Source organism: Rutilus rutilus, assembly GCF_951802725.1.
Source record: "Rutilus rutilus genome assembly, chromosome: 19".
Taxonomy (NCBI): domain Eukaryota; kingdom Metazoa; phylum Chordata; class Actinopteri; order Cypriniformes; family Leuciscidae; genus Rutilus; species Rutilus rutilus.
The window spans coordinates 7,006,182-7,032,813 of NC_140232.1; the positions used below are offsets into that span (position 1 = coordinate 7,006,182).

The window sequence follows — 26,632 nt, forward strand, 5'->3', positions numbered from 1 at the left end:
GGTCACCAAAAAAAAAAATTCTTCAAAAGATCTTCTTTTGTGTTTCACAGAATGTTTGAAACAACATACATGAGTAAATGATGACAAAGTTTTGACTTTTTGAGTGAACTCTTCCTTTGACGACATCCGAGTGAATTATGTACCTGGTTGTTTTTAGTGTGTTTTAGGGCAGAAAATACACTTCAAAGGACAATGTCAGCTGGATGTATAAAGTATGCCAGAGAATGTATTTATACAACACACCTGCATACACTACCCAAAGAACATATTTAATCAATTTTATTTGCCGCACATTCTAAGTACACATTTTCACATGTTTTTGTTATGATTTTATCAGCAGAGAGATTCACTAAAAGCATCCTGCACTGTGAAATTGTACATGGTTGGACATCATTGTTTGTTTTAGTGTCCTTTCCTTTTCCTTTTGGGGTTTAGCACATCTGGCCCTATAAATCACGAAGTAAATAATATTGAAAATGCCTGTGATTCTCTCTCGCAGAGCGAGGATGAGGATCCGGACAGGGGGCAGCCGTGTATGCGCTGTGGAGAACAGTGTCCTGGCTTCCGCATGCACGGATGGAGGTAAGACTGGAGCGCTAAAACTGTTCCATATTCACATGAAAATGATGAGAGTCAGATTCAGATGAACACGTTTGGTATGAGCACCACAGCTCAATGCGTACTAGCCGCTAAGGCCACGGATCCCACCCTTGACATACTTTTGAAGGACATTCGTCCCAGGCCTGACAATCTGCAGACGGAAACACAACATCCTCAGACATAACATCTCGAATTATTGTTTTAGTTATGCGTTTGTTTTGAAATTAAGTTCCTAGAGGAACAGGAAAGCATGGGAGACAGTGCTGATTAACTGCAGTCTGTCAGGAAAAGATTCGTGTGCGCGTTGTGTGAGACCTGGGATTCTTGTGTGTAACGCAAGACGTCTAATCATATTTCCAGAGCAGGTAATGAGAGCCGCACAGTGTTTACGCTAACCTCTCTTCACTGTACGCCATCAGCTGAAGAATGAGGAGCTGTAGTGTGTGTTTGCGTTCTCCGCTCTCATGTGCTATTGTCATCTGCAGGATCCTTGATTTTTTTACTTCTGCCAATAAGTTTATGAGGCAGCCAACATTATCCACTCTTAAAAATATCCAGATAAGTCCAATAATGTGGAGTCCCATTGACCAGTAAATACAATATTTCTGAAGTCATGGCCACTAGCACACTAAAATGTAGACTTGGAAATATTGATATATTTCAGAGCCAGTTCAGAGCTGTAGATTATGTTTCCATCAGATTAATTTTAGATGTCAGAAATAAGAATCCAAAGGGCGGTTTGTGACGTTAATACATGCCAGCTGTTGATCTTTTTTTCTGTGTTTTCTGAACAAAAAACCATCACAAATAGACCATGTGACTGCTGTAGTTTAGCTGAGTTTGATGTCTCTTTTTTTCAGAAAGCAGATGAATTGACTGATTGATAGTTTGATTAGTCACATCAATTACTTCTTGTTGTGCACCGATTTACCACTGTAAAAATCCCTAAAGAATTACCCAAATAGCACTTTATCTTGTCATGGAGTCTAGAAAAGCTGTTTTGTTCTCTTCTTATTGATCACATGACCAACCGAATACCAGATGCTTCGTCTCAGTGACCCCCCCTGTTATAAAACAGTTTTGAATGAGGCATGAATAAATGGAAAATTCACACATGAATAGGGCCTCAGAAAATGCTTTTGTGCGATGCTACGTCCACACATCAGTATGCAGTCCAAGACTGTATCGGCCAGCACAACATAAAATATAACCAAACAGACTTGCACACCTTAAATATGTATTTGACTGAAAGTACAGTAGTCAACGTTTGAAGTGGATCAAAAAAAGTTGATCAAAGTTGTCCTAAGACAAGAACGGGTCAAAAAATTAATGTATAACTTTGATGAAAGGTTTTGATCCACTTCAAATGTTGACTACTGTACAAGCAATTGTCCTCACAGTCAGGTCAGATTTGGACCATGTTTTAAAACACACACACACACACACACACACACACACATACTCGTATGCCTCAGAAACACTTACCTTCAGCTGCCAGCGGGTGTGTGAAGAAGCCAGACAATGACCTGGAACGAATGCAAAAGGACATGAGGCATTCCAGTGAGTTCAAAGGTGTGTGTGTGTGTGTGTGTGTGTGTGTGTGTGTGTGTGTGTGTGTGTGTGTGTGTGTGTGTGTGTGTGTGTGTGTGTGTGTGTGTGTGTGTGTGTGTGTGTGTGTGTGTGTGAGAGAGAGTGAGTGAGTCACATAGCTGTATGTTGGGGGGAAATTGTCTTTAGAAGTTGGATAAAATCTTCAAAGTTAAATGATTAATGAATTATGTAAATAATAACTAAAACTATTTAAAATAGTTTTTGGCAATTGAAATAAATCTGATGTATTAAAATAAACTTAAAAATGTTGCCTTGGCAACTTACTGAAATGAATATCTTTAAGTTGAAGTATAATAAAAACTAAAACTGAAATAAAAGTTAAATTAAAGTGAAATACATATTTAAACAAAAAGTGACAAAGGTAAATTAAAAAATAATTAAACTAAAATGAAACCTAAAATATATAACAATAAAAGATAATTAAAAACCCATGAAAGCTTGATATAATGTGCAAAAATACAGACAGATCTAGTAACAGCCTTGGAGATTGTAGCTTTCAGATGCACAAAATAGATTTTTGCAGGATTGCCTAATGAATAAATAATTTCTGATGTAATTTGGTTGTGCATCACTGAACTACTAAAGTAATTTGGGGTTTGAAAATCAGATTTATTTTTTAATCAAACTGCGAGGCATTGTCTTTAATATGGTAATGAGCATTCTTTTTACTGAAGTCATACTGCAGTTTCATGTATCACACACACAATTTTTTTTGCTGTATTTATAATTGTATTATTTTTTCATATAGGCATATATCTATATATAAAATCAAATGAATACATCAGATAAAATGGTATTTATAGAGAGCAGCGTACCACATGCAAAAGCCTCTTTTTATGGATGTATCAGGGACCTTCTACTGTAAATGAATGTGTGCGCATGACTTCTGTTCTCGTCTTAAATTAGTGGGACAGCACTAGCTTTTGGCATTGTTGGTCTATTTAACTCCCCAGTGTGTGTGTAAATGAACAGAGCAGAAAGTACCCATAAATCTTCTTACTGCGCTCTTCACTCTCATGCCTGCGCTTCTGTCCAGAGTCATACATCAACATCAGTCCAGATCTAATCTGTTGCCCATTCTTCAAGTGAATCACTATTCATATGCTGCAATCTAATCCAGAGCACAGAGACAATCACATCTAGATCTTCACTACATCATTTTAATCTGACAATGTGTTGCTTTAATCCAGTGTTTCCCAACTTTTTTTTTTCTTTTCTTTTTTGCCACAGCACAGTTTTGATATGTAAAAAATCCCACTGCACACCACTAACCGCTAAAGTAAGAATATTGCACAAACATGCATTGCTACAAATGTCATATTAAAAGTATATTACTCACATTTAATGTGAAACTTGAGCTTAAATCAGATATGAACACAATAAGGTCATAAAGGTAAATTTACAAATCGTTGCTGTCGGGCGAAAACCTCATGTTTTTTAAATAATTAAACAGTGTCATCAAAGTTGGTATTGTGGCTTTATAATTGGTCAGACATGCATGTGTCATTATAATAATGACATTTAATGAGAATCAAACTCAAATGGAGTTAGGAGGTTTTAGTGAATTACAGAAGTATGCGTTTTGTCCGTCACTGGAACGGCCGCATCTGAGACAGTCAGTGCACATTACGTTTTCATCAACTTACAGGTTATATATAAAGTTTATTGTAGCTATGTGTGCGCTTTTAAATCTCATGGTATAAAAGATAAAGTGCTATATGCACAGGATATTTAAAACAGTATACTGGCTACAACTAGACTCTTCTCCTCAAAAAAATGCAAAAAAAAACCCATTAGCTTTTATAGACACAGGGCCCTATTTTAACGATCTAAGCACATGGTCTAAAGCGCAGGGCACAGGCGCACTTAGGGCGTGTCTGAATCCACTTTTGTTAGTTTAACGACGGGAAAAATGGTCGGCGCACCCGGCACATGGTCTAAAAGGGTTGTCTCTATTCTCTTAATGAGTAATGGGTGTGTTTTGGGCATAACTTGCAGTAAACCAATCAGAGTCTCATCTCCCATTCCCTTTAAAAGCCAGTTGTGCTCGCGCCATGGCGGATTCGCTATTTACATGACGGAATTTGCAAGCGGAAAAACTGAACGCTTCTCTAGCGAGGAAACGGATCTGCTCGTGTGCAAAGTTAAAGTGCGCAAGCAGACCATTTACGGGACAAAGTGTACACGTGTTGTGGACCCACCTATAGGTGCATATTACTAACACGCTCTAGCCTGACAAGCCAGACACACATCAAGATGTTGGGTGTGGGAACACACCATTGGCAGGGCTCAATCTGAGGGGCGGGATAAACGCTTGTCTTTCAAATTCCCTCGGCACGCAATAGGATAGCTTTACAACCAACCAGAGCGTTTTCCCACCTGCGGAGCTAGTTGATAGATTAAACTTTTGCCGTATCCGGTCGGCAAAACTCCGAACACATCTTCCTTTTTTAAGAATGACTTCAGTGCCGTTTGTTCTTTTCTCAAAGAAAAACTTAACTCTAAGTTCTCCAGAGTCGCGGCCAAAGCCGATTTGAAAGACCACTGTTCGCCAGCAGCAGAAGCCATTCTTTGTTTTCAAGTAGCAGGGAATTCACGCGGAACCGTCACAACTCTGCCGTCATTATGTTAAGCCTGCCCACCGACTCTATACACGATGTGATTGGCCTGACTAGAGTTTGGTTTTTCCAGCTCGCAAGCCAACGGAGAGTTGCTAGATGACACTGGCTGCGAAATAAAATTTGCTGCCGCTAGGGTGCGTCTAGATTTCTAGGCTAAACGCGCTCTTTAAATAACCAAAAAAATATTGCGCCATTGACTTCAGACCAGGTTTCAGTTGGTCAATTGCTCAGTCTATTTCAGTACCCTCAAAATAGCAACGCGCCAATAATGCGCCTGAACACACCTCGTTTTCAGACCAGCAGCCCATGGGTGCACAAATGGGCGCAAATGCATTTACTATTTTAAACAACGTGGCGCAGGACGTGAAAATGATAACTGCGTCAGGCTGAAACAAGCAATAAACACTCGGGTGTATACACTGGGTGTATGATAGGGCCCATAGTGTTTCTTGAGTAAATAAAAATCAGTACTTATTCAAACATCAGTTCTTTATTTACATTTGCATTGCAAACAAGCAGAGATCTCTCTCCAAACTGCGTGCAGCACGAGGTTACGAATAATTTTCATTGGTTAAATATTTGTAAAACCCACATACAGGCGTAAAGGATGACCAATAGCATTGATTTTTTTAAAAAATGACAAAATATAGAGATAAAAGGTTTCAGTTTGACAGTAACGGTAAAATGTTAGTTGTAGCATTTATTTTATTTACAAAATTTTTGGCATTTGATCCTTTTCCACGGCACACCTGACAACACAGTGGTTGGGAAACACTGCTTTAATCTATGTAAAGTAGCCTATTCAGATTCTGCTCAACAAGCGTTGTGTACGTTCGTTGCACTGACGTTAATGTCCATTGCGGTAACATTTCTTTTCCTCCGATTCGACCCATTCTGCTTCGGCTCTTTTCTTCACAGACTCTTTCCCCCATGTCCACCCGTCTGGCCCCCTATTTTGTGTCCTAATTCCTCCTGTCCGACTAATAAGATTAGTCCTTTCAGGTCCTTCTGCTGCCAAGACTGCAGGAATAGAGCCATCAGACTCCCACACTTACCCTCCTCTCTGCATTTCCCTCTTCTGTCTCAGTGTTTCTTAATTTAATCATTGTCTTGCTCTCTTTTACTCATTCTCATTCCCTTTCATTATGTCACACTCTTTTCATCTTTCTTTAGGTTCAGAATCAGATCAGTGTTGAGGAGTAACTAAAAGTGTGTTTCCAGTAACTACTTTATGAGCTTTATTCAAAAAATTGTTTTATTTATATACACTACCGTTTAAAAGTTTGGGGGCGGTAAATGTTAATGTTTTTGAAGAAGTCTCTTATGCTCACTGAATTTATGTGATGAAAAATACAGTTAAAACAGTAATATTGTGAAATGTTATTGCAATTTAAAATAACTGTTTTCTTTTAAAATATATTTTAAAATTTAATTTATTTCTGTGATGGCGAAGCTGAACTTTCATCATCATTACTCCAGTGTCACATGATCCTTCAGAAATCATTCTAATATGCTGATCTGCTGCTCAAAATGCATTTCTTATTATTATGAATGATAGCTTTAAAAAAGTAGATATATATGCTTTAAAAAAGTAAAATACCGGCAGGAAATGACTGAGCAAGGCACCGGACCTCCAGTCGCTCCCGGGCGCCATAGCAAAAATGGCTGCCCACTGCTCCGGGTGTGTGTTCACTGCTCCGGGTGTGTGTTCACTGCTCACTACTCCTAATGTGTGCACTAACTTGGATGAGTTAAATGCAGAGGACAAATTCTGAGTATGATTACCATACTTGGCCTTCACATTTTACTCTCACACACTCACTCATTCTAATTTCACAATTGGTTCAAGTTGGTCACTGGTACTCTGTTATCTGTTAAGTCTCAGCGCTGTCAAAATAAAAGTCCCATTCCCACACACATCAGCCAAATATAAACATTTAACAGCTGATACTAATAATCAAAAAATACCAAATATCGGCCAAAGTTGATAATCTGTCTTATACTAATACAAATAATATATTTCTGTATATTATGTATATAGTATATTTCAAATGTATTATAGTCAGTATGGCAGAGGGCAGCAACCTATGTCACGCGTGCCAACAGGTGTATGTATTTCATTCAGTATTTTGCTAAAGTAGAAATTGTTTTATTAAGTTAAGGGTTATAAATGGCCTACTATTAAAGTTTGAGAATTAAACCGCGCAAGTCAACGAAAGCTTGTTTGAACATTAATGTTATACATTAATGTGATATTCAACCAAGAATATAGAATCATATTAAACTTTCCACACACATAAAAATGACTGTAATGAATGTGGAAACTCCGTTCATGTGCAGCTGATCACTTTGTGTTTTCTCTGAGCGGATAGCTGTCCAATTGTGGAAAGAAAACAAGGGGTAAATGCCCTTTTTTCGCATTCCAGATGAAACTGGTTGTTGAAGCCACATATGTAAATTTAACTCTTCCTAAAATGGTAAAATATAAAGATGCGAGAGCGTGTAATAACGGCTCCCGCTAGCCAGATATGACAGCGCTACTGCAACACGCATCGCTACAGAGGAGTAGCTGAGCAAGCCCACGTGCAAATTACTGTAAATGAAACTGAAAGTTCAGCATTAGACTTAGGTTTAGCAGATTAGATTCATATTGCTTTTGTGGAGACATAGTTATGTTGCCAAGTGTAAATGGAACAGTTTTAACAAAAAGGATAGATCCGATCAGTAAAAACGCATGAATGACCAGGTGTAAACAGGCCCATTGGAAAACAAGATAAACAAACAGTTACATAAGACATTTTCCAAAATGTACATACATGATTACAAAGGTACACATTTCAGATATTGTTACAATAGTTTAAATATTACATACACAAATGATTCAAATTGAGTTATATAATTATCACGTTGTTTTATCACAATTCTGCCAGGTCCATTAAGTCAAGAACACACATGACGATAAAAATGATTTAGGAAATTTTTTATTGAATAAATTACAATTCAAGTTGATAAATCTGAATTAAATTTTTGGCGGTATGGCTCTGTTCAGGGAGTCCTCTGACCTTTCATGAGCACCATGAAATAGAGGACAGCAGCAGCATAGGGAACGCTCACACAGTTTAGGACTGGGAGAGATGAACTATTCCCCCTATGAACAGAGCAGCAACGATGACAGAAAAGCAAATGCCACGTTATACACGACAAGGAGGAGCTGGGGAGGTGGCAGGCTGTAAAGAAGCTAGCATCAGCAGTTAGGAGCGAACTGAATCCGTTTAAAGAGGGCGCCCTGTTTTTATCGTAGCCATTAGCAGCGAGGGGAGTTGAACAGCTGATGAGACCGTGTTGTTGGCCAATAGTGTTAGCAGCGTCTTGACTACCTGGCCTGCCAGAACTGACGCTTACGCTTAATTTATTACATAGGTTTACCCCTTATGACAGATATACATCTATTTTTTGTATTAGTTCTTGCCCTTATTTTTTAAAACATAAAAATCTGTTCTTCAAAGTGTAATTTAAACCTGAAAACAAACAAACTAAAGGAAAAATGTCACAAATGACCCCTGCAGTTTGGGACCATCAAAAAATGAAATGCAGGTGCCACAATCTGTGATTCATCAGCAACTGTGGATGGAGGAAGAAACGTTAATTTCCCACCCTGAATTTATTAGCATGAACTGAAATGACCTTAAAGTCTTAAATGCATTATTTACTGGGCCAAATTTAATTTTAAAACACTCCAAAACTCCATATTGTGACTTAATTAGGTCTTTTTTAGCTTGAAGGTGATTTTGCATGCCAGGATGATGAAAAGCCTGTGAATGATAGATTGGTCCCAGAATCTGTGCCAGCTGAGCACAAGCACCGGAGAGAACGTCCATCTTGTCATGCGTGTCTGATGTTGTCCAAGGCAGTTGTCCTGGAGGTTGTCAAGCTCTTGTGAGAATTTGATTGAGTTACCAGTGAGCTCCTGGCCATGATAAGAGAGTCTGGCAGGATGGTAGTGGTTGAATTACCAGTGAAGAGCCAGGCAGTTATTACTCAACCGCTCATTGCTGCCACCATGAAACCCGTACCCGAAAGTGTCCATCTGTTCTTTAAACCGGATCCCTTGATTACTCACTTTTACGTTTGCAACTCTTCAGCACAGCACTATGGAAGCTTGTTTCCACCACGGAGTAAAACTATTTAAAAGATAACTGCGACTTTTTATCTCACAATTCTGACTTTTTTTCTCGCAATTTCGAGTTTATATCTCACAATTGACCCTTCACAGGGAGTCTGATTGACAGGCGATCAGACCAATCATAATCCGCCGAATCTGCCATTTTTGTTGGACAAAGCAGTCAGGAGAGTTAGTTGATTAACGTTGGAGGATTTAAACTAACCATACGTTGAAAAACGGAGTGTACTGACATCTTTCCGCGGTTAAAACAACATTCCTTCTGATGTTCATTCATGTTTATTTGATGCTATAAATGAACTAGAAGGATTGATGATCGGTTCACGAGCAGCTTTAACTGAGGCGCCACAGCGATCTGTCACCACACATTAAAGAGCCACAAAACGGTATTTATTGTTTAAATTTCTTTTAAAAAAGACTAAATTTGAAAGTTGAGACTGTTTCATATCAGTAGTAACATTCTCTGTTCTGTCTATCGGCACGTCGTCAGTGTCCTCTCTGCTCTGAGATGTATTTTTCAGTGTGTGAGAACATGGTGTGGCGTGAGAGCGGCGTGGCTTGTCGGACATAGCAACAGTAACTAAAGGGGGCGGGTCTTTGCGAACGGTCAATTCTGAGGAAAAAAGTCTGAATTGTGAGATAAAAAGTTGCAGTTATCTTTTTTTATTTTTTATTCTGTGGCGGAAACAAACTTCCAGAAATATTCGAGCTCAAAGCTGTTCAAATAATCATTAGGGATGCACGATATATCGGCCACCATATCGGTATCGGCCAATATATGTACATTTTTAATGTCATGGTTATCGATAAGAAAATTTGGTTGATATATTAATGCCGATAAATAATGGATTATTTCCTTCAGCTGAGACACTTCAGATACGCACTGTTCGCCATCATGGTGTTGAATTGCTTGAAATATGATTGAAATCCTTTAAAAAAAAAGGTGCAACATGTGCAGTGCAAGTCTGTCATATAGACTACATAAAATGATAATGTGAACATTGTGTGCTTGGGATATGGATTTTAATGGTGAGACTTTGTTTTTGTAATCAGGCTCTCAAAATGATATAAAAATTTGGATTTAGATTTATCAGCCAATATATCGGTTATCGGCTTTCAAAAATAAAGAATTATCGGTAATCGGTATCAGCCTAAATTTTTTATTTTTACCGTAATTTTAGGGTTTATAGCATTGTGTTGTCATGGCAATAGAGGTGTAAAATTGGATGTAACTTTACACAGAAAAGGTTAAGTGAATTATTCACATGAAAATGATATAGTTTGAAGTTTATGCATACAGTTTACATCTAGTGGCTCTACTGTTTACGAACAAGCCTTGCTATAAACCAGATTTAGCTTCTTCTTTTTTTTTCAAGTGGAAATTAGTTTGTGTGGTAATCCCCGTTACACCATAGATGATGTCCAGTGAGTTTAACTTGTATTAAACCCAGAATATTATTTTAAGATGAAGCGCCTCATACTGTACATCCTTCCTATCACATGAGCTGTTATAGAGAGCATGTTTGAAAAGGGAAATCTGAAACATGTTGTTGGTGAGGGAGGAGACCGAGGGGAGGGCTTGTGAAGGGAGAATCTATTGTTTGGGATCAGTGTTGGCTTCAGCGGCCTGAGGGGGAAGAATCGAGCAATAGAGACCACTGTCATCTGACTCGGCTCAAGCGGGATGACGTTTTGTTCACTACCAGGTCATTGAAGAATGGCTAACTTGCTTAAATCACCTTAGGTCTGAACAATTCAACATATTACAGCTCTTAAAAAGGGATTTTGCAGTGTCAGGACTACAGGTAATGTACTCAGTACTGATCACTTAGTGTTCAGTTACCTATGATCTTGTGAAGTGTTTCAATTTAGTTTTGTGTTTGAACTAGTCTGACAGGAAGTTTGTTCAGAATGACAATCATAACGGCAATAGCAGTGATGATGATGATGATGTGTATCGGTGTTAGTTTGGCAAAAGTGTGTTTATGTGCTTGTAGGAACTTTCTTTGGAGTGTTTATTCAGTTTTAAAGAATGTCTCAAATTTTGGAAATATGCGCCCTCAGATTTTGCAGACAAGCTTTTTAATACAGCTTATACGAACAGAAATATGTAGCTTTTTTTAATAAGTTACGTGACTATTGTACTGTGGTGAAGTAAGTGTCTGAAGTCATTCACATTTAAATGTTGTCTTTCCAATATCTTTCTTTGACAGTTAAGTTGCATGATTATTGTACTATGGGGGAAAGTGTCTAAAAGTGTCAGATCATCATGATTCTGTCAAACTGAATGAGGTAAAAGATACAAATGTCAGTGTTTAATTATAGTTAGAAAGATGCCAGCGTTTCTGTACATGATTTGTAATCTTAATAAACAGCATTATTAGGTTCTGGTACAATACAATTGTTTTATTCCTTGACCTTGATTCCTTAATAGTCTTGTATAATAGTCTTAAATCTAATTCTAAAAAGTTGTATGGTTAGGGTTTTAGGATTTTTTATTTATAACATGTACCCTATATTCAAATTGTTTAATGCACACAATAAAATAATAATGTTTTTGAAAAATTAAGGTATGTTTTCACAGTTTGTCGCTAAATTAACACAGAGAAGAATTGTTTGTAATAATTTTTATTTAAATGCCACAATATAAGAAAACATTTTAAAGTATGTAAAATGCAACAAAAAGAATAATAATTTGCAATTACTAACAATAGTGTGAATAATTTCATTTAAAAAGTTTGAAATAACTAATATGCCTAGATAAATAGCAATTTTGCTACAGACAGACATTAATGCAACTTATTTGATGCTGAGACTCATATGGGACATGAAAGCATACTTCCTACTGGAAAGATTAACTTGCCAAATAAAAATATGATTAAAATCATCACAATATGTTGGATAATCCAGTATTGAATGTATTGCAAGTATTCAAATATTGATCTGTGCCAATGCGCTGATGAAGACATCATTCAGCCATTAGAGCATTGGAAAAGTTGGACTTCATTGAGACATTGCATACCCATCGTCTTTGATTTATCATAGACTGTATGGCACAATATTACAAATGTTTTCTGTGTAAATATGTGCATAGGATAAATGAATGGCTTGGCAGATGTGTCTGACATCATCATGTGCAGTCATACCATCTGCACATGCAGCGCGTCTTCAGGACACATCTGGAAACAGATTGCATGTTGATCTTGGGTTAGGATGGCTTTTACCAGCATGGGTGAACTTGTTGACCAGTGCTTACGCCTGAGCTGTAACGTTTCCACACTGTTTTTGTAGTGTGCTAATCTTTGTTTGTCCCTTCTGGGAACAATAGGACAAAATATGCCATTTATGTAAGCTTTCCTGTTAGCTCTCATTCAGAGATTGTGTGGAGTTGTATAAATATTAATTATTATTTATATAGTATTATTATTATTATTCAAGATTTGTGTGATGTACTTAGAGGTTTTCAACATGAATGCACATTTTTTTACCAACTTTTGACCAAAAATTAGAATTAGATTCAACATTCTTCAATTCAAAATAGCTTGATATTACAGTTTGACAAGGGTCTTGAGATTTTTTTTTTTTTAACTACTTTTACTTTTAGATTTTTTGACACTTGATTGCATGTTAAAGCATGACACTCATGGGCATAAAAACAGTCTATTATGTCTATTGACAAACTTTATTGCTTAAAATGTGTTTGCAAAGTATCAATTTGTTATAAAAACAGAACAGAAGTGTATTTACTATTACAAATTGATATTTATTCATCAAGGACACATTAAATTGATCAAAAAAAAAACTATTATAAATCATTCTATTCATCAAATAATACAGAAAAAAAATGTATACTGCACTGTAAAAAAGGGTCATTTAACTGTTAAATATTGCTAAAATGCTAGTAAAAAAAACTGTAAGTTCCTGTATATACAGGGGAAATATTTTCTGTACAAGGATTGTACATGTATTGTTTCGAAGTAAAAAAGGCAAAACAAATTATAATTTACAGTGAAAAACTGTAAACTGACATTCCCAGAATTCCCTGTGTGAGACTTCACATTTTGAAAGTATTTCATTAAATGTTTCTTAATAGTTTTTGTTGTCAGTTATGCACATTTGATTGTTTAATGAATGTTTATTGCATTATTTTAGTGTCGTGTGTGTGTTACCATGATGGTGTTTTGTGTTTGCGTGAATGTGCACCTTCTGTATACTAGTATAATTCAGCTTGTGGAAAGACTACTTTTGAAGAACTTCATGATTCTTCATGTGACTCTTTCTCTTTTACCACCTGCATTATTATGGTGATAATCATCAGGGCTTGACATTCACTGTTTTGCTCACCAGCCACTGTGGCTAGTGGTTTTCCATGGGGGAAAAACTGACATATAGATATGTTTAATATTATCTCATAATTTGGCAGCAGGTACGGGATATGACGCTGCTGTCACTTTAAGACCTGATGCACGGATTATTAAACTATTATACTGTTTTCTTTCTCAGTTCTCGCGCATTTGTCGTGGCGCTCTCGTGAACTCACTCAGTGGTCCACACTGTAAATGAATAGTTGAATAAAGTCATTATTTTTGTTTGTTTTTGCGCACAAAAAGTACTCTCGTCGCTTGATAAACTTAAGGTTGTGCCACTGTAGTCACTTGGACTATTTTAACAATGTCTTCATTAACTTTTGGGCCGGCAGAATGAAATTACATAAGCATATGAGGGAGTGAGACAGCTCTCAGATTTCATCAAAAATATCTTAATATGTGTTTCAAAGATGAACGAAAGTCTTACAGGGTTGGAACAACATGAGGGTGAGTAATTGCTGACAGAATTTTTATTTTTGGGTGAACTAACCCTTTAAGATACATCAATAAAGTTGTTTTATGCGAAACCATAAACCTTTATCTACAGATCAAGTATAATAATAGTAACATTGAATCATCTTGGAGAGAGTTTCATCGTGCCGAACGCAACGCGCTGTTTAAATGCTGAACGGAGCTGACAGGAGGGAAGAGTTTACGTGAACTTGAATATAACGACTTAAAGCTACACTGTGTAACTTTTTAAGTTGATTCTTAGCAAAAAACACTTTGTTCTATCAAAAGTATATGTGCTCATTCATGTGTAATCACTTCCATCAACTAATAAAGTATTCTCATTAGCGTAAAATCTGCCATTTATAATACATACGAGCGAGTCGCTCAAATGGCGGCAGCCATGTTGCGCCTCCATCTTGAAAATACATTCGCCAAAGAGGGACATACCTGGAAATTCAAGCTTTGCCTTTCGCGTTTTACACTCAGTGACACCGTGACGAACGCGAGGGGGAGATTACTCGCGACTGCCGGCAGATTTGAAAGATTGCTGAAGATGGAGGATCACGCCTATTTTCGAGGACATGTAGCAGAGTCGCCAAGGAAGCGAAAGAGAGAATTAAAACGTCAACGCGACAGGCAAATCAGCAAGACCAAAGTCAATATTGGAGTAACTTTTCCCAGATGGAAAGAGCTCATGAGGAGCAAAGATTTTAAAAAAGACGCCGAAGTTGCCTGCTTTCTTCTCGACAGGTAATTCAGCCTGTTTGTGTAAATTCGAAGTTTTATACTGTAGTTGCTTGTCCAACCATTAGCCTGACTATGTCAGACTTCGTACTTCCGCTCAATTTCAGTTCGCTTCTGTACTCAGTCTGAGATATCGACCTGTCTTTCAGTTTTCCTCCGGCCTCAAAACGGCCGGCCAATCAACGAACAGAGGGCGGGCTGAGAGCCGTGACGTAGACGCTGATTGTACCGTGGATGCGTAGATTTACTTCACATAATCTGCAAAAGTCGTTCACAGCCATGTTCAGTCCGGTATTTCGCTCGATGGTTTTGTTTTCGCATCATACATGTGTTTACAGTTGAAGTTCAATGCGGCTGAGTCGGCGCATAACACACTTCTTAACCAAACGTTATGTGATTGGCTTACGGGTAACCAATTATTTTAAACTTAAGACAAGCGGAATCGGATCGGCGCATCCATACTGGCAACCACAGGCAACCTACTGTAGGATTTATTATCCATACTGGCAACCACAGCAGGATTTATTTATTGTAAAAACAACAGGGTTTTTTTTACAGTGTGGTTTCCACAAAAATATTACAAAGCACAACATATTAGAATGATTTCTGAAGGATTTCTGAGTGACGATGCTGGAAATTCAGCTTTGATCACAGGAATAAATTACATTTTTAAATATTTTTAAATATAAAACCGATATTTTAAATTGTAATAAGATTTCACCATATTATTGTTTTTACTGAATTTTTGATCAAATAAATGCAGCCTTGGTGAGCAGAAGAGACTTTATATACAAGCAAGTTGGGCTGGGGACATGGAGTGGCAGCTTATCCAGAGAAGAAGGGATTGGTAGAGTGGAGTGGTGGATAGGTGGAGTGGAGGAAGAGAGTAAAATCAGTGAAAAGCAGCTTTTGTCTTCCATCTGTGCTTGTCCGCGTCCATTCCGCCCCGCCACCAAAACCCATCTGAGATGTTATACAATAGACACACTGATATAGTGACGTTGTTTTGTTTAGTATGCACTCATCTGCTTTCTTTTTCTCTGTTTGACATTGTGGCTGTAGCTGTCCATTAAAATGAACTGATGTCTGACTTTAAGAGAACAGTAGCGCTTATCCCATAACTGTACTGAGAAGGATTAAACCCCCACCCCTTACACACACACACACATACGAACCGCCACAATATTCCCGTTTCACCTCCGTGTGGACTTGAAGACCGGGCTTTGACCTCATTTTCAGCATGAGATAGAGAGAAAACTGATCACACAAGTGGTGTGATATCATCAGTGCCGCCCAATGAGCGGGCCTTCAGACTGTGACACGCGCGTCCGCCGCTCATCAGTCTCTGGCAGCGCTCAGTCCGAGGACGGGGTTTGTTGTGTTGTGTTGTGGGACAGGATTAGGATTAGAGAAAAGTGTGTCGCACCTGGACGTTTTCTGACTGATTCTTGAACTGTATTCAGTACGTATTTGTTCATTCTCTTTTAATCTGATGTTTTTAGAGATTATTGTTAATTTATTCAAGCAGTAAGGTAGGAGAGATGTGCTATATCTTATACTGCTATGGCTTTATAAAGCTCTTACTGCATAGTAAAAATAATACAATATTACAGAAAATAATTAGAACTTTATTGAACAAATTCGTATTATTTCATCAAGCAAATTCAAGTTATATTTAAACATCTGTATAGGCAAGTCAACGTGATAATAACTTGTATCATTATAATAATTCAATATTACATTATATATTTTGTATTATGTTCATTCTATTTCAAGATAAACATTTACTGGACTGAAGCAACTTTGGTTTACTTGATTATCCGTACATCATTAAAATTTGAGTATCAAATATGATGATCTCTCAATCATTATTGTATTGCATTGCATTATATGTTTTGCCCCTCAGAATGAAAACTACAGAGCTTTGATCATAAAACTAAGCATTTACACATCATCTCACATATTATTGGGAATTTAATTACTTACTTTTTGACCATATAAATAGCAGCAACTTCACCAAAGTGCATATTTCTGCTTAGTTTGAGTTTTTATTTATTTTTTTATGAGCTCCATATTCTCACTATATATCATACTACATGAGCCATAAAATCCTGATATATCAAATATGGTGCAAACTTTGTGTGGATTTAGTGTTCCATTTCAAAATATTATTTCATATGTCATGCATTACAGGGATAAGGATTCGTTCACCCAAAAATAAAAAATCATTGATCATTATTTACTCTTGCTTTTGTTCCAAACCTGTATGAATTTTTTTATAAAAGATATTTTGAAGAATGTGTTTCATGTTTGTCCTTACAATGAAAGTCAATGGGGTCCAAAAAACAATGGCCCCTACTGACTTTCATTTTTCAAGGTTTCACAGGTTTGGAACAATGTTAGAGTAGATCATGACAGAATATAATGCCTTTTCTTCATATCTTGGTTCTGGGCAATTCCACGCAAAACTGTCACATCCACAACGCCAACACAATGACATGGTATTTAGTTGGCGTTATGGATGTGACAGTTTTGCGCGGAATTGCCCTTCTATACAAAATAAAGTGAAGGTTGGTTTTGATTTAAGTCATTTGGTGTATGTTTGTGGATTAAAGGGCTTTTGTTGGCATGTGTTTGGCTGTGTAGTGAAGTGTAAGATCCGTGACTCTAGCCATTGTTCCAGTAGTTGCCATGGATGAACCTGCTGTGCTGGTCTTCATCAGAAACATTAGATCATTTGTCATTAATAGATGGCATTAATTAAATTGCTGTGACAACAGCAGGTTAAGTAATTCAGGGTGAGGTGTGAAACCAATGCAGTGGGACAGGCCTGTCTGCATGCACAACTTTTTTTTTTTTTTTTTTCAAATAGTATTAAACTTGTGTGCATATATTTGTTTGCATTCAATGCAGTGTTATTCATTGTCAGAATTTTTTTTTTTTTTTGCGAAATGTGTGAATAGCTATAATCGTGATGTAATGTGCGATTAGATGTATTGTTATATGTGTGATTTAGGTCTTATTCTTGTTTATTTTGTGGATGTTTAGGACACCAAAATGTTGAAACCAACATGAAACGCCATTTGCAACCCAGATTTCTTCTGTAATGATGTACTTCCGAGTTAAACAAGGACATCGCTTGATTTTATCAATCAGGAATTTAATAGAATATTCTCTATAACATCAGCCGGAAAAAAAGTCTTCGAAAACCATAGTGAAAAATAAATATACTAAAATGTATTTGAAATACATTTATTTCATATCTTGCATTTAAAGATTAACATTATTCAAAGTTCATACAATCCTTATTGATATTGACATTAAAACACATTTTAGGCTTAATATTAAGAAATGTGCATTGTGCACAAGTAGTACTCCAAATAAAAAGTTTCATTATAACTTTTATATCAGTAAGTCTCAAGCGATATGTCAGGAAATATGTTAATATATTTGAACTATACTTAGTATGAAATAATGAAGGCGGCCCAAGTTATAACATTTTGATTTGATTTTGATAAAGACTAACGTTTTCTTTGAATGATAGTTCACAATAAGACCAGTAACATGTAAAATGTAAAGATGGTAATTTTGATTGCAGGGTTGGTTTCTACATTTGATTTTAGCGTGAAGTCAACATGAGTTGATGTAACATCTTTTAGGCATGAATCACCTGCCTGAAATTATTGTCTGTTTTGAGAAGTAATAATAGGTATCATGAACATCGGCTGTGTCAGCTAGTGCTCTGAAATGTTGGTGACAGGGTTTGACCAAAGTCAGAAATTAAGATTTGGATTATTTTTTAATTCATGAGTAGTGTTCGACCGATATTAAAAAAAATTTAATTCTAGTGCCGACATCTTAGAAAGCAGGGTGGCCGATATAAAGCAGATAAATCAATGTCAATTATTTATATATACAGTATATAGATATATATAGCACCATTAAACACAACCAGGGTTGACACACAATATAAACAAAAAAATTTGACAATACAAAAAATTACTACAATACAGTGCAATAAAACTTCCTCATAGATTATAAGCCAAATTAAAAAGACAACTCAGATTTAAAAACAGACAGTGATGATGCAGATCTAATACAGAAGAGCATTCCAGTCTGAGGGCAGATACACCAGCAGAGATATGTTTTTCACACAAAGCTATAGAAGACTTGGAATATAGTCGTATCGTAGTGTTATGCTCCTTTTATGGCTTTTTTGGAGCTTAGTCTGCATTCACTATGGAAATGAGGAGTCTGGACATCTCCTTAGAAAAAAGAATAGTTATTTTGCAGCATGGCAGAAGTTTTATTTTTGAATGAACTGTCCTTTTAAGCAAATGCTGAAGGATTCAGCATTTCCCAAAAAAGTACACGTGGGCTTCGGATACACGGCTAAACGGTCAAATAGCCAATGCGCAAAAAGTCAAAGTACCGGTTTGGCAAGTATTCTCATCTTAAGTGAACATACCCGGCAAGAAAGAAAGCACTTGTGTAACAAACACGTGCATCTGTGCATTCAGTCTTAAAGTGACAGCAGCCTGATTTTGTTTGCCTCAACAATTTAAATAACCATTTTATGAAACTTTGTTGTATCCATTCTTGGGCTGCATGATAAGTAAATATATGTGCTAGCGGTTTCAGAGTGAAGTGCGTCATTTACATGTGTGGTTCACATAGGCGTAATTTGCGAGTGGGACGGGTGGGACATGTCCCCACCACTTTTTGCCAGGGACGATATAGTCCCCACCACTTGTTAAATACATACAAATAACCAATACAAATAAATAAAACATCCCCAGTTACCTAGCAGAGCATTAATTTAGTTTGTTTGTTAAATAAGAGGCGATCTAGCGCTGAAATGAGTTGTTTTTGAAAGGAAGTGATCAAAGTGCTCGTTGCCGCTGCGATCAGTGGTACGTACAGTGTTCCTTCTTCACTCGGACGCACCCTTCAATCCGTTGCGGAGACTCTTCATTCGTTCCGGTGAAACCACAAAACAAAATGCACACAAACGTGTCCCTGCTTGATATACAACCACTGATAAACATAATCAGTTTTGATGAGAAAAACTATACAAGTGCGAATTAGAACCCAGAACCTATGACATGCTTGGCAAAAGTTCTGCCACTGGACCATTAAAGTACATGCGTAAAATAGTCGGATCTTTGTATTTATTTAAATGAAAATTCTCGGCACTAACAACATATATTAGATCTCATTAAACGACAAATTAACCCAATGTACTATTACGATTGCTGGACATCGTAATGTTATTGTCATCTGATTTATGATTTAGCATTGTATTAGCAATCACACACCCCCCCCCCCCCCCCCCCCCCCCCCCCCCCACACACACACCTGTCCCACCCACTTTTTAAAACTAAGTTACACCACTGGTGGTTCATGATAGTGTTTCAGAGACTCAGAACAGCTTGAATCATTTACTGTGAATCAAGCCGTTCTGAGACGCTGTGAGCTGCACACGTGTGAATGAACATACAGTGAACATACATTTATTTGCCTGCAACTCCTCACCATAAAAGCTTGATGGTAAACCATTTGAAAATGACGAAATATAGGGCCAGATTTACTAAACAGAGCAAATTAGTGTAAGAGCGCAATCCCTTTAAAGGGCCAATGGGAGTGGCAAGTTCTGCGCGTGATCTACTGACGACGAGCAAATTAAAGAACATTGACGCAGCCGGATCATTTCCATAATGATCAACTCAATCTACTTAGAGCAGCGCAAATTAGCATCTGGTTTGAGACGTGCTTTTTTTGTGCAGTAAATAATGGCAGAAATACCAGTAAATTGTGTAGCGCAAACCTTAGTGAATCACCTTGCATGGTTCATTTAAATACTCTCCTCCCATAAATTTTACATCTGAAAGGGAAACTCCTACAAATGCATATGCAATAAGGTCATCTGCTAAAATAACTGTTTCCATTCTTTTCAGCGCTAATTTCTCACTGTGTGTCTTTAGTAAATCCTGACAGTAGTTTTTTTTTACGCCAAAAAACTGTTAGTAAATCTGTCTCTAAGATGTAAATATTAGTATTGTAATTTTATTAAAATAAAATAAAATGTGTTGTTATAATATAGTTTTGTTAATATATTTAATAATAATCACAATTAAATCATAAATGTTATTATTATTATTTTATAATCATATTGAATTGATCAAAAATGGTGTGAATGTGGCCTATAAAAACTCAAATGGAAAGATTTTTTTTTAAGTAATCCAAAAAAAGTATGAACACCCAGATTTAAAAAATAATAATAATTAAAAATAATTCAGCCCTAATAGGATTTTCTGCTTAAAACCATTCTTCAGAGTAAAAAGTAATTTTCCAGCTCTAGAATGACTCTTTCTTTCCAAATAGAGATATTCAAGTCACAATATATATCGCAGAAAAGTGAAATATTGCCATGTCAGTTTTTTTATTCAATATGGTGCAGTGCAAATTCATTCCCTTATTTTCCCCCCAAATCCTAAACCGTTGTGTTGAAAGTGTCATTTTAAGTTGTGTTAGATTGGCAGTGTCCAGTCTGTCCACTCAACACCCCTCTGCTGACCTGTTTCCACAGGAAGATCTGTGTGCACTGTAAGTGTGTGCGGGAAGAGCATGTGGTGCGCTCGGTGCCCGGCCAGCTGGAGAGAATGATGATGAAGCTGGTGTCAGACTTCCAGAGGCACTCCATATCCGACGACGACTCGGGCTGCGCCTCGGAAGAATACGCCTGGGTGCCGCCCGGAATCAAGCCTGAACAGGTGAGGAGACCGCTTTCAGGAGAATCTATAGATACAATGACGTCAAAGTAAAGTGTTAAGTGAGCGGTTGGTCTGAATCAGCCAATCACAGCCTCTCTCAAATCCACTAAAGCTGTTCTTTTTTATACAATGAAACAAGGCTGTCAAGCTTCAAGAAGGACAAAAAACATCACCTCAGCTGTCCTGTGTATCGCCAGTGTTGATGTTCAGTTCTGCATTTCATTTGATCCTGGCCAATAACTGGCCATTTTGACTATTAGAGACTGTACCTACATGTAAAAGCAACTAATCAGTTATTTTTTTTGGCAAATGATTCTTGTGATGAGGAAAACGCTGATGGAATTGCGAAATCCAGTCATAAAAATTGACAGTATAACATCGAACGTCATGAAATTTGGCCAATTATGGATCGATAAGTCAAAACTAGGGCTGTATACTTAGTGCCTGTAAGTATTAAACCTCAAAAGACTGTTAATCAAATATAAAGTGTGTATGTTCTGCACATAGGCGGAGCGTGTGTAAGGCTGGGCCCTGGCCATTTGAGACTAGCCTGGAATATTCTCACTCAAACCACTGACTGCTGCTGAATCTGATTGCTTTTAAGGCCAATTCACACCATACAGACAACACGGTGTGTTTGTCGGGTTTGTTTTCACCCTACTGAACATGTTCAGTTAGCGTTTGTCAGTGTTGAACAGGACAGTTATTTTTTATAAAATTCAAAATCCAACTGCCAACTTGTTATTTGACGTTTGTCTGTATGTTGTGAATACGCTGATTTCACGCAGCCGCCATTTTGAAATCGAAAGTGAGGCTCCGGTGGGAAAAACCCCGGAAGTAAAGATAAACAACAATGCCTTTGGACTACCAACCTGAAGCTGCTGCCGCGATTTACACTTTTGGATGTTAATATCCAATATAGGATATGTATATAGTTCATTCCTGCTTCTTTTTTTACTTTCTGAATTATATAAAAAAAAATATTTTATTTATAAATGAATTTCACTGTATATAGTCTAAAGTATGAAAGAAATCTATGTACAGTTTTAGAATTGACACAACATCATTAAACACAACAATACGCCATCGCATTCACGACTCTCCTATGATTAAAGGCGACACTTCCGGTTTTCCTCCCACCGGAGCCTCGCTTTCGATTTCAAAATAACAGCTGCGTGAAATCAGCGTATTGGCCTTTAGAGGTAAAAGCTGACCTTAACTGCTGGTTTAGGTTCAGTTTTCTCCTAATAATAGCATATTGGAGAAACGAATTGGGTGTTTGCGCTCTTGAGAGCGCCAAAAGTTCCTATTTACAATTTGTTTTTGAAGCGTTGAGCAGTGTAGCCAATCACAAACATATCTGTTGATTTCTTGAACGCAATAGCCAATCAGAGCTGTTTAAGTTAGAATCCACTCACCACTCAAAACATCAGAGTTTTTGTCCACTTTCCAGTGCTGACTTCTGAACTCGCGCAAATCTTCTCCTTACAAGTTAACTTATAACAAACAAAGAGTAGACATTGTGTAGGCTAAATAAGAGATTAATTGCGCAGTCGGCTTCATTGATTATTACTTTGGAACTTTGTGAGATCGCGATAAATTGAGACGAGCGACAGCTTTTTAGTGATTTAGCTGATTTAGAATTTGAATAAAACATTTGTTTTGCTGCATTAGGTAAGGCAATGGTTATTTATTATGCAAATTAGCTGCCATGCCAAATCACGCATGCTTGCTTTTCTGTTCAACTTAAACTGGTTTGCGAACTGGTTTAACTTTAGAAAAAAATATTACTATTGTACAGTTGAATGTATTTCTCAAAGTAATAATAATAAAACTATTAAAACCTAAAAAAAGATTTTGATACATTTTCATTTGATGAAAATTTTTTTTTATGAGTTTGGGGAAAAATGAAAAGGATTTCATAAGGCCCCAGACATAATCTGTCACACTATTAAATGTGTGTATTTGTGTTCTTGTATGTACAGGTTTATCAATACTTCAGCTGTATTCCAGAGGACAAGGTTCCATACGTGAACAGTCCAGGAGAACGATATCGTATTAAACAGCTCTTGCACCAGCTGCCCGCCCATGACAGCGAGGTAAAACCACTCACATACTTAGCATGTTTTCATGAATTCATCATTCATATTGGCCTGAATACATTTAATGCCGTTGAGAATGTCATGTTGTAAGTCTGTGTTGGTCTTGCGTGAGCTGTAACAGTATTGTAAATGTATGTGTGTGTGTGTGCATAGCCTCAGTACTGTAACTCTCTGGATGAAGAAGAGAAGAAAGAACTGAAGTTATTCAGCCAGCAAAGGAAGAGAGAGAATCTGGGCCGGGGCATCGTACGACTTTTTCCAGTCACCATGACCGGAGCCATCTGTCAACAGGTAGAGAAAGAGAGAGACAAACATGGCACAGTCTGCTGATGACATCAGTCCGGATGCAACTTTTCAACTGTAAAATCACCTTGAAATGTGAACTTGCTGCTTCCTTCTCCCAGAAATAGTGCATACTTAGCTGAGTACCACTTCGGCTCAAGTATAGAGTGTGCATAGAACTACTTGAGCTGAAGAGGCATTCGTCTGGCATGTGGCTTCTGGAAACTTTTTGATATGCTGTGATAAATTCAGACTCCGGTCTGACCAGTGCCAAGACAGATACCATATGTACTAGATAAAACCGCATACTTTCCATACACCCCCTGCAATATTTCATGTGTTTTGCCACATTTCAACACCTATAATGCACTCCAGATGATGAGTAGCTGCCAAGAGGGTGTGACTGTGTTGAGAAGAGGCAGATTATTACAAGTCTTGTTCTGTTGATTTGTGTGAAATCTATTTTTTTGTGTCATCAAACACAGAACATAGTTAGTATGAAATCTTTCTTTCATATTTCTACTTGTGAGGTTTATAATTTTGACTTTATTATAGCTTTTTATTATAGAGTTGTCACCCTGCTAAAGAACAGGGATGTGCTGTTAAAGCAAAGGTAAAGGGTTCTAGACATGTATTGAAGCAGAATTAACCCTTTTTACTCATGGTAAAATCACTGTAACAACCATGATTTTTTTTTTTATGTTCAAATGAATAATTTTAATTATAATTAATAAAAATCAGGATAAATTATTATTTAGTCTAGGAATGTCCACCTAGTTTTTTTATATAAACATTTGAAATGTACAGTCATTTTCATAAAAAGAAATTGACAAAAATATTGATGACTCATCCTGCACTTTACAGGTTTTTTTGTCCAATCAGATGCTCTGTGGAATGAAAATGTCTCCTGGGGACAATAATAATAATAATTATTATTTGAATGTTTATTATTTTAGTAAATTATAAAAGTATTATTTAATCATTAAAGAAAACACTATAGTAATTACACTATTGAACTATAAAATATATATTTAATATGTCATAATAATCAATTTGTTACAGTACAATTAATAATATTATTTAAATTAATTTACTATATTAATAATTGTATTGTATTGTAAAATAAGATATGTTATTATATAAAAATATTTTATAGTACAACCGTAAAATGGCAATACTAATATGTATGATATTTATCTCAATTTCTTTGCTTTCAAACATTAAATCATAGAGCTTTATTTCGTTATATTATTGTTTTCACTGAAAGGTGATCATTTTTTATCTCTGAAGCAGAAAACCTTGAATCATCGTTATGCTATAAACTAAAGGCTAATGGCTAATAAAAAAGAGGAAGTTTTTTCGATGTGTCCTGCACAAACTGCACTGATCAAGACATTTCATGGGATCTTTAACTGTTACTGCTATCTTGGTTGTTATATGACATCACATCGGTCATGTGGGAGCGGTCAGGACTTCCATAAAATGCTGAGTTTCCAACTTGTAATTATGACTTTCTAAAACTCTCTTCCCATCCCACTATTTTCTCTTTTTCCCCTTCGCTCTCCTCTATGGCTGTTGATCAGTGTGGAAGGCAGATTTGTGGCGGTGACATAGCGGTGTTTGCGTCACGTGCGGGTCACGGCTCCTGCTGGCATCCTCAGTGTTTCCAGTGCGCTTCCTGTAACGAGCTGCTGGTGGATCTCATCTACTTCTACCAGGAAGGACACATCTACTGTGGGCGGCACCACGCTGAACACATCAAACCCCGATGCCAGGCCTGCGACGAGGTGAACACTTCAGCTCTTAGCCCTCTATTGTTCACACAGTTTCTATTTTCATTCATTTGGTGACGGAATTTGTTGTGTAGTGCTTATCACACATGTGCCTTGGTCAGAGTCCTGCAACGGGGTCGGGTACCCGCATAAAAGTGGCTAAAACGGGTGGATTGTGACATTCCTAAAATTCACGGGCGGGGATGCGGGCGGATAATGAGCTCCTTGCGGGCGGGTAGCGGATGAAAAATATGTGCAATATTTGTATGTCTAAATTACCATTACACATACGCAAATATGTGTTTTAGTCAGGCCATCCTTAAAAATATTCTTGTTTGCCGGTAACCCGACCGACCCTGTCAATTTAGGACCGACTCAATACATTTTTTTTTTTTTCCTTTTAGTCCGACCGACTTGCCGGTTGCAAACTTGGCGTTAAGACCGACCGATTTTTTTTTTTTTTACTCTTCAAACAACTAATACAAATGCAATAAAATGATATTCATTATATTTTAGTAAGTATTGTGTATATAAATTGCCCATATATAGGCCTACATACAAACGTAGACTACGCTCTTTCTTTTAAATAAAAACCCGTGGCGTCATCTATGATTATAAGGGCTGTAGGCTATATGCAAAATGAAACTCAGGGCCACGAACCTACAATTAAAACTTTCACAGAGATCTCAAACAGGCATTTAAAACACCAAATATTAAGAATTGGCATATCAAGCAAAATAATATTCGATGATTGATCGAAAATCGTATCTCTCCCCCCACATGCTCACCGGCAAGACGCTCCGACATTAAATTTCTCTGTACTGTAGGCTAATAGGCCTGCGTGTTGTAGCCCAGTCATTAAAAAACTACTTAGTTTCATATTCATGTTTAAATAAAATAATATATTTTTTTAATTTCATGTTGATTATATGAAAAGTGAAAAGCATGAATAAGATAAGATGATCCCAAATATCGGGAGACATGATTTTGACCACTTCATTAAGTTTGTTTTTGTAGAAAACCTTTCTTTAAAGTGAATTTCGTTTCGTATTAATTGTATCTTAATTTTAATCAATGTTTCATCAACCAATGTCCTGGATTTAATAAATAAGAGGTAGGCTAAATAT

At 37.0% G+C, this 26,632-nt stretch overlaps 1 protein-coding gene across 3 annotated transcripts in view; it reads left to right on the forward strand.

Annotated features, from left to right (window-relative positions):
• prickle3 (prickle homolog 3) overlaps nucleotides 1–26,632 on the forward strand; it is a 46,624-nt gene that overhangs the window by 6,856 nt on the left and 13,136 nt on the right. The window contains exons 2-6 of one of the 3 annotated variants that reach the window (XM_084389277.1): nucleotides 500–582; nucleotides 21,166–21,349; nucleotides 23,335–23,448; nucleotides 23,605–23,742; nucleotides 25,317–25,520. In XM_084389277.1, the coding sequence (XP_084245403.1) occupies nucleotides 500–582; nucleotides 21,166–21,349; nucleotides 23,335–23,448; nucleotides 23,605–23,742; nucleotides 25,317–25,520 (723 nt within the window). Of the gene's footprint in view, nucleotides 1–499; nucleotides 583–10,633; nucleotides 10,818–15,729; nucleotides 16,039–21,165; nucleotides 21,350–23,334; nucleotides 23,449–23,604; nucleotides 23,743–25,316; nucleotides 25,521–26,632 lie in introns of those variants that run through there. The other 2 variants (XM_084389279.1, XM_084389278.1) reach the window with 2 other exon arrangements.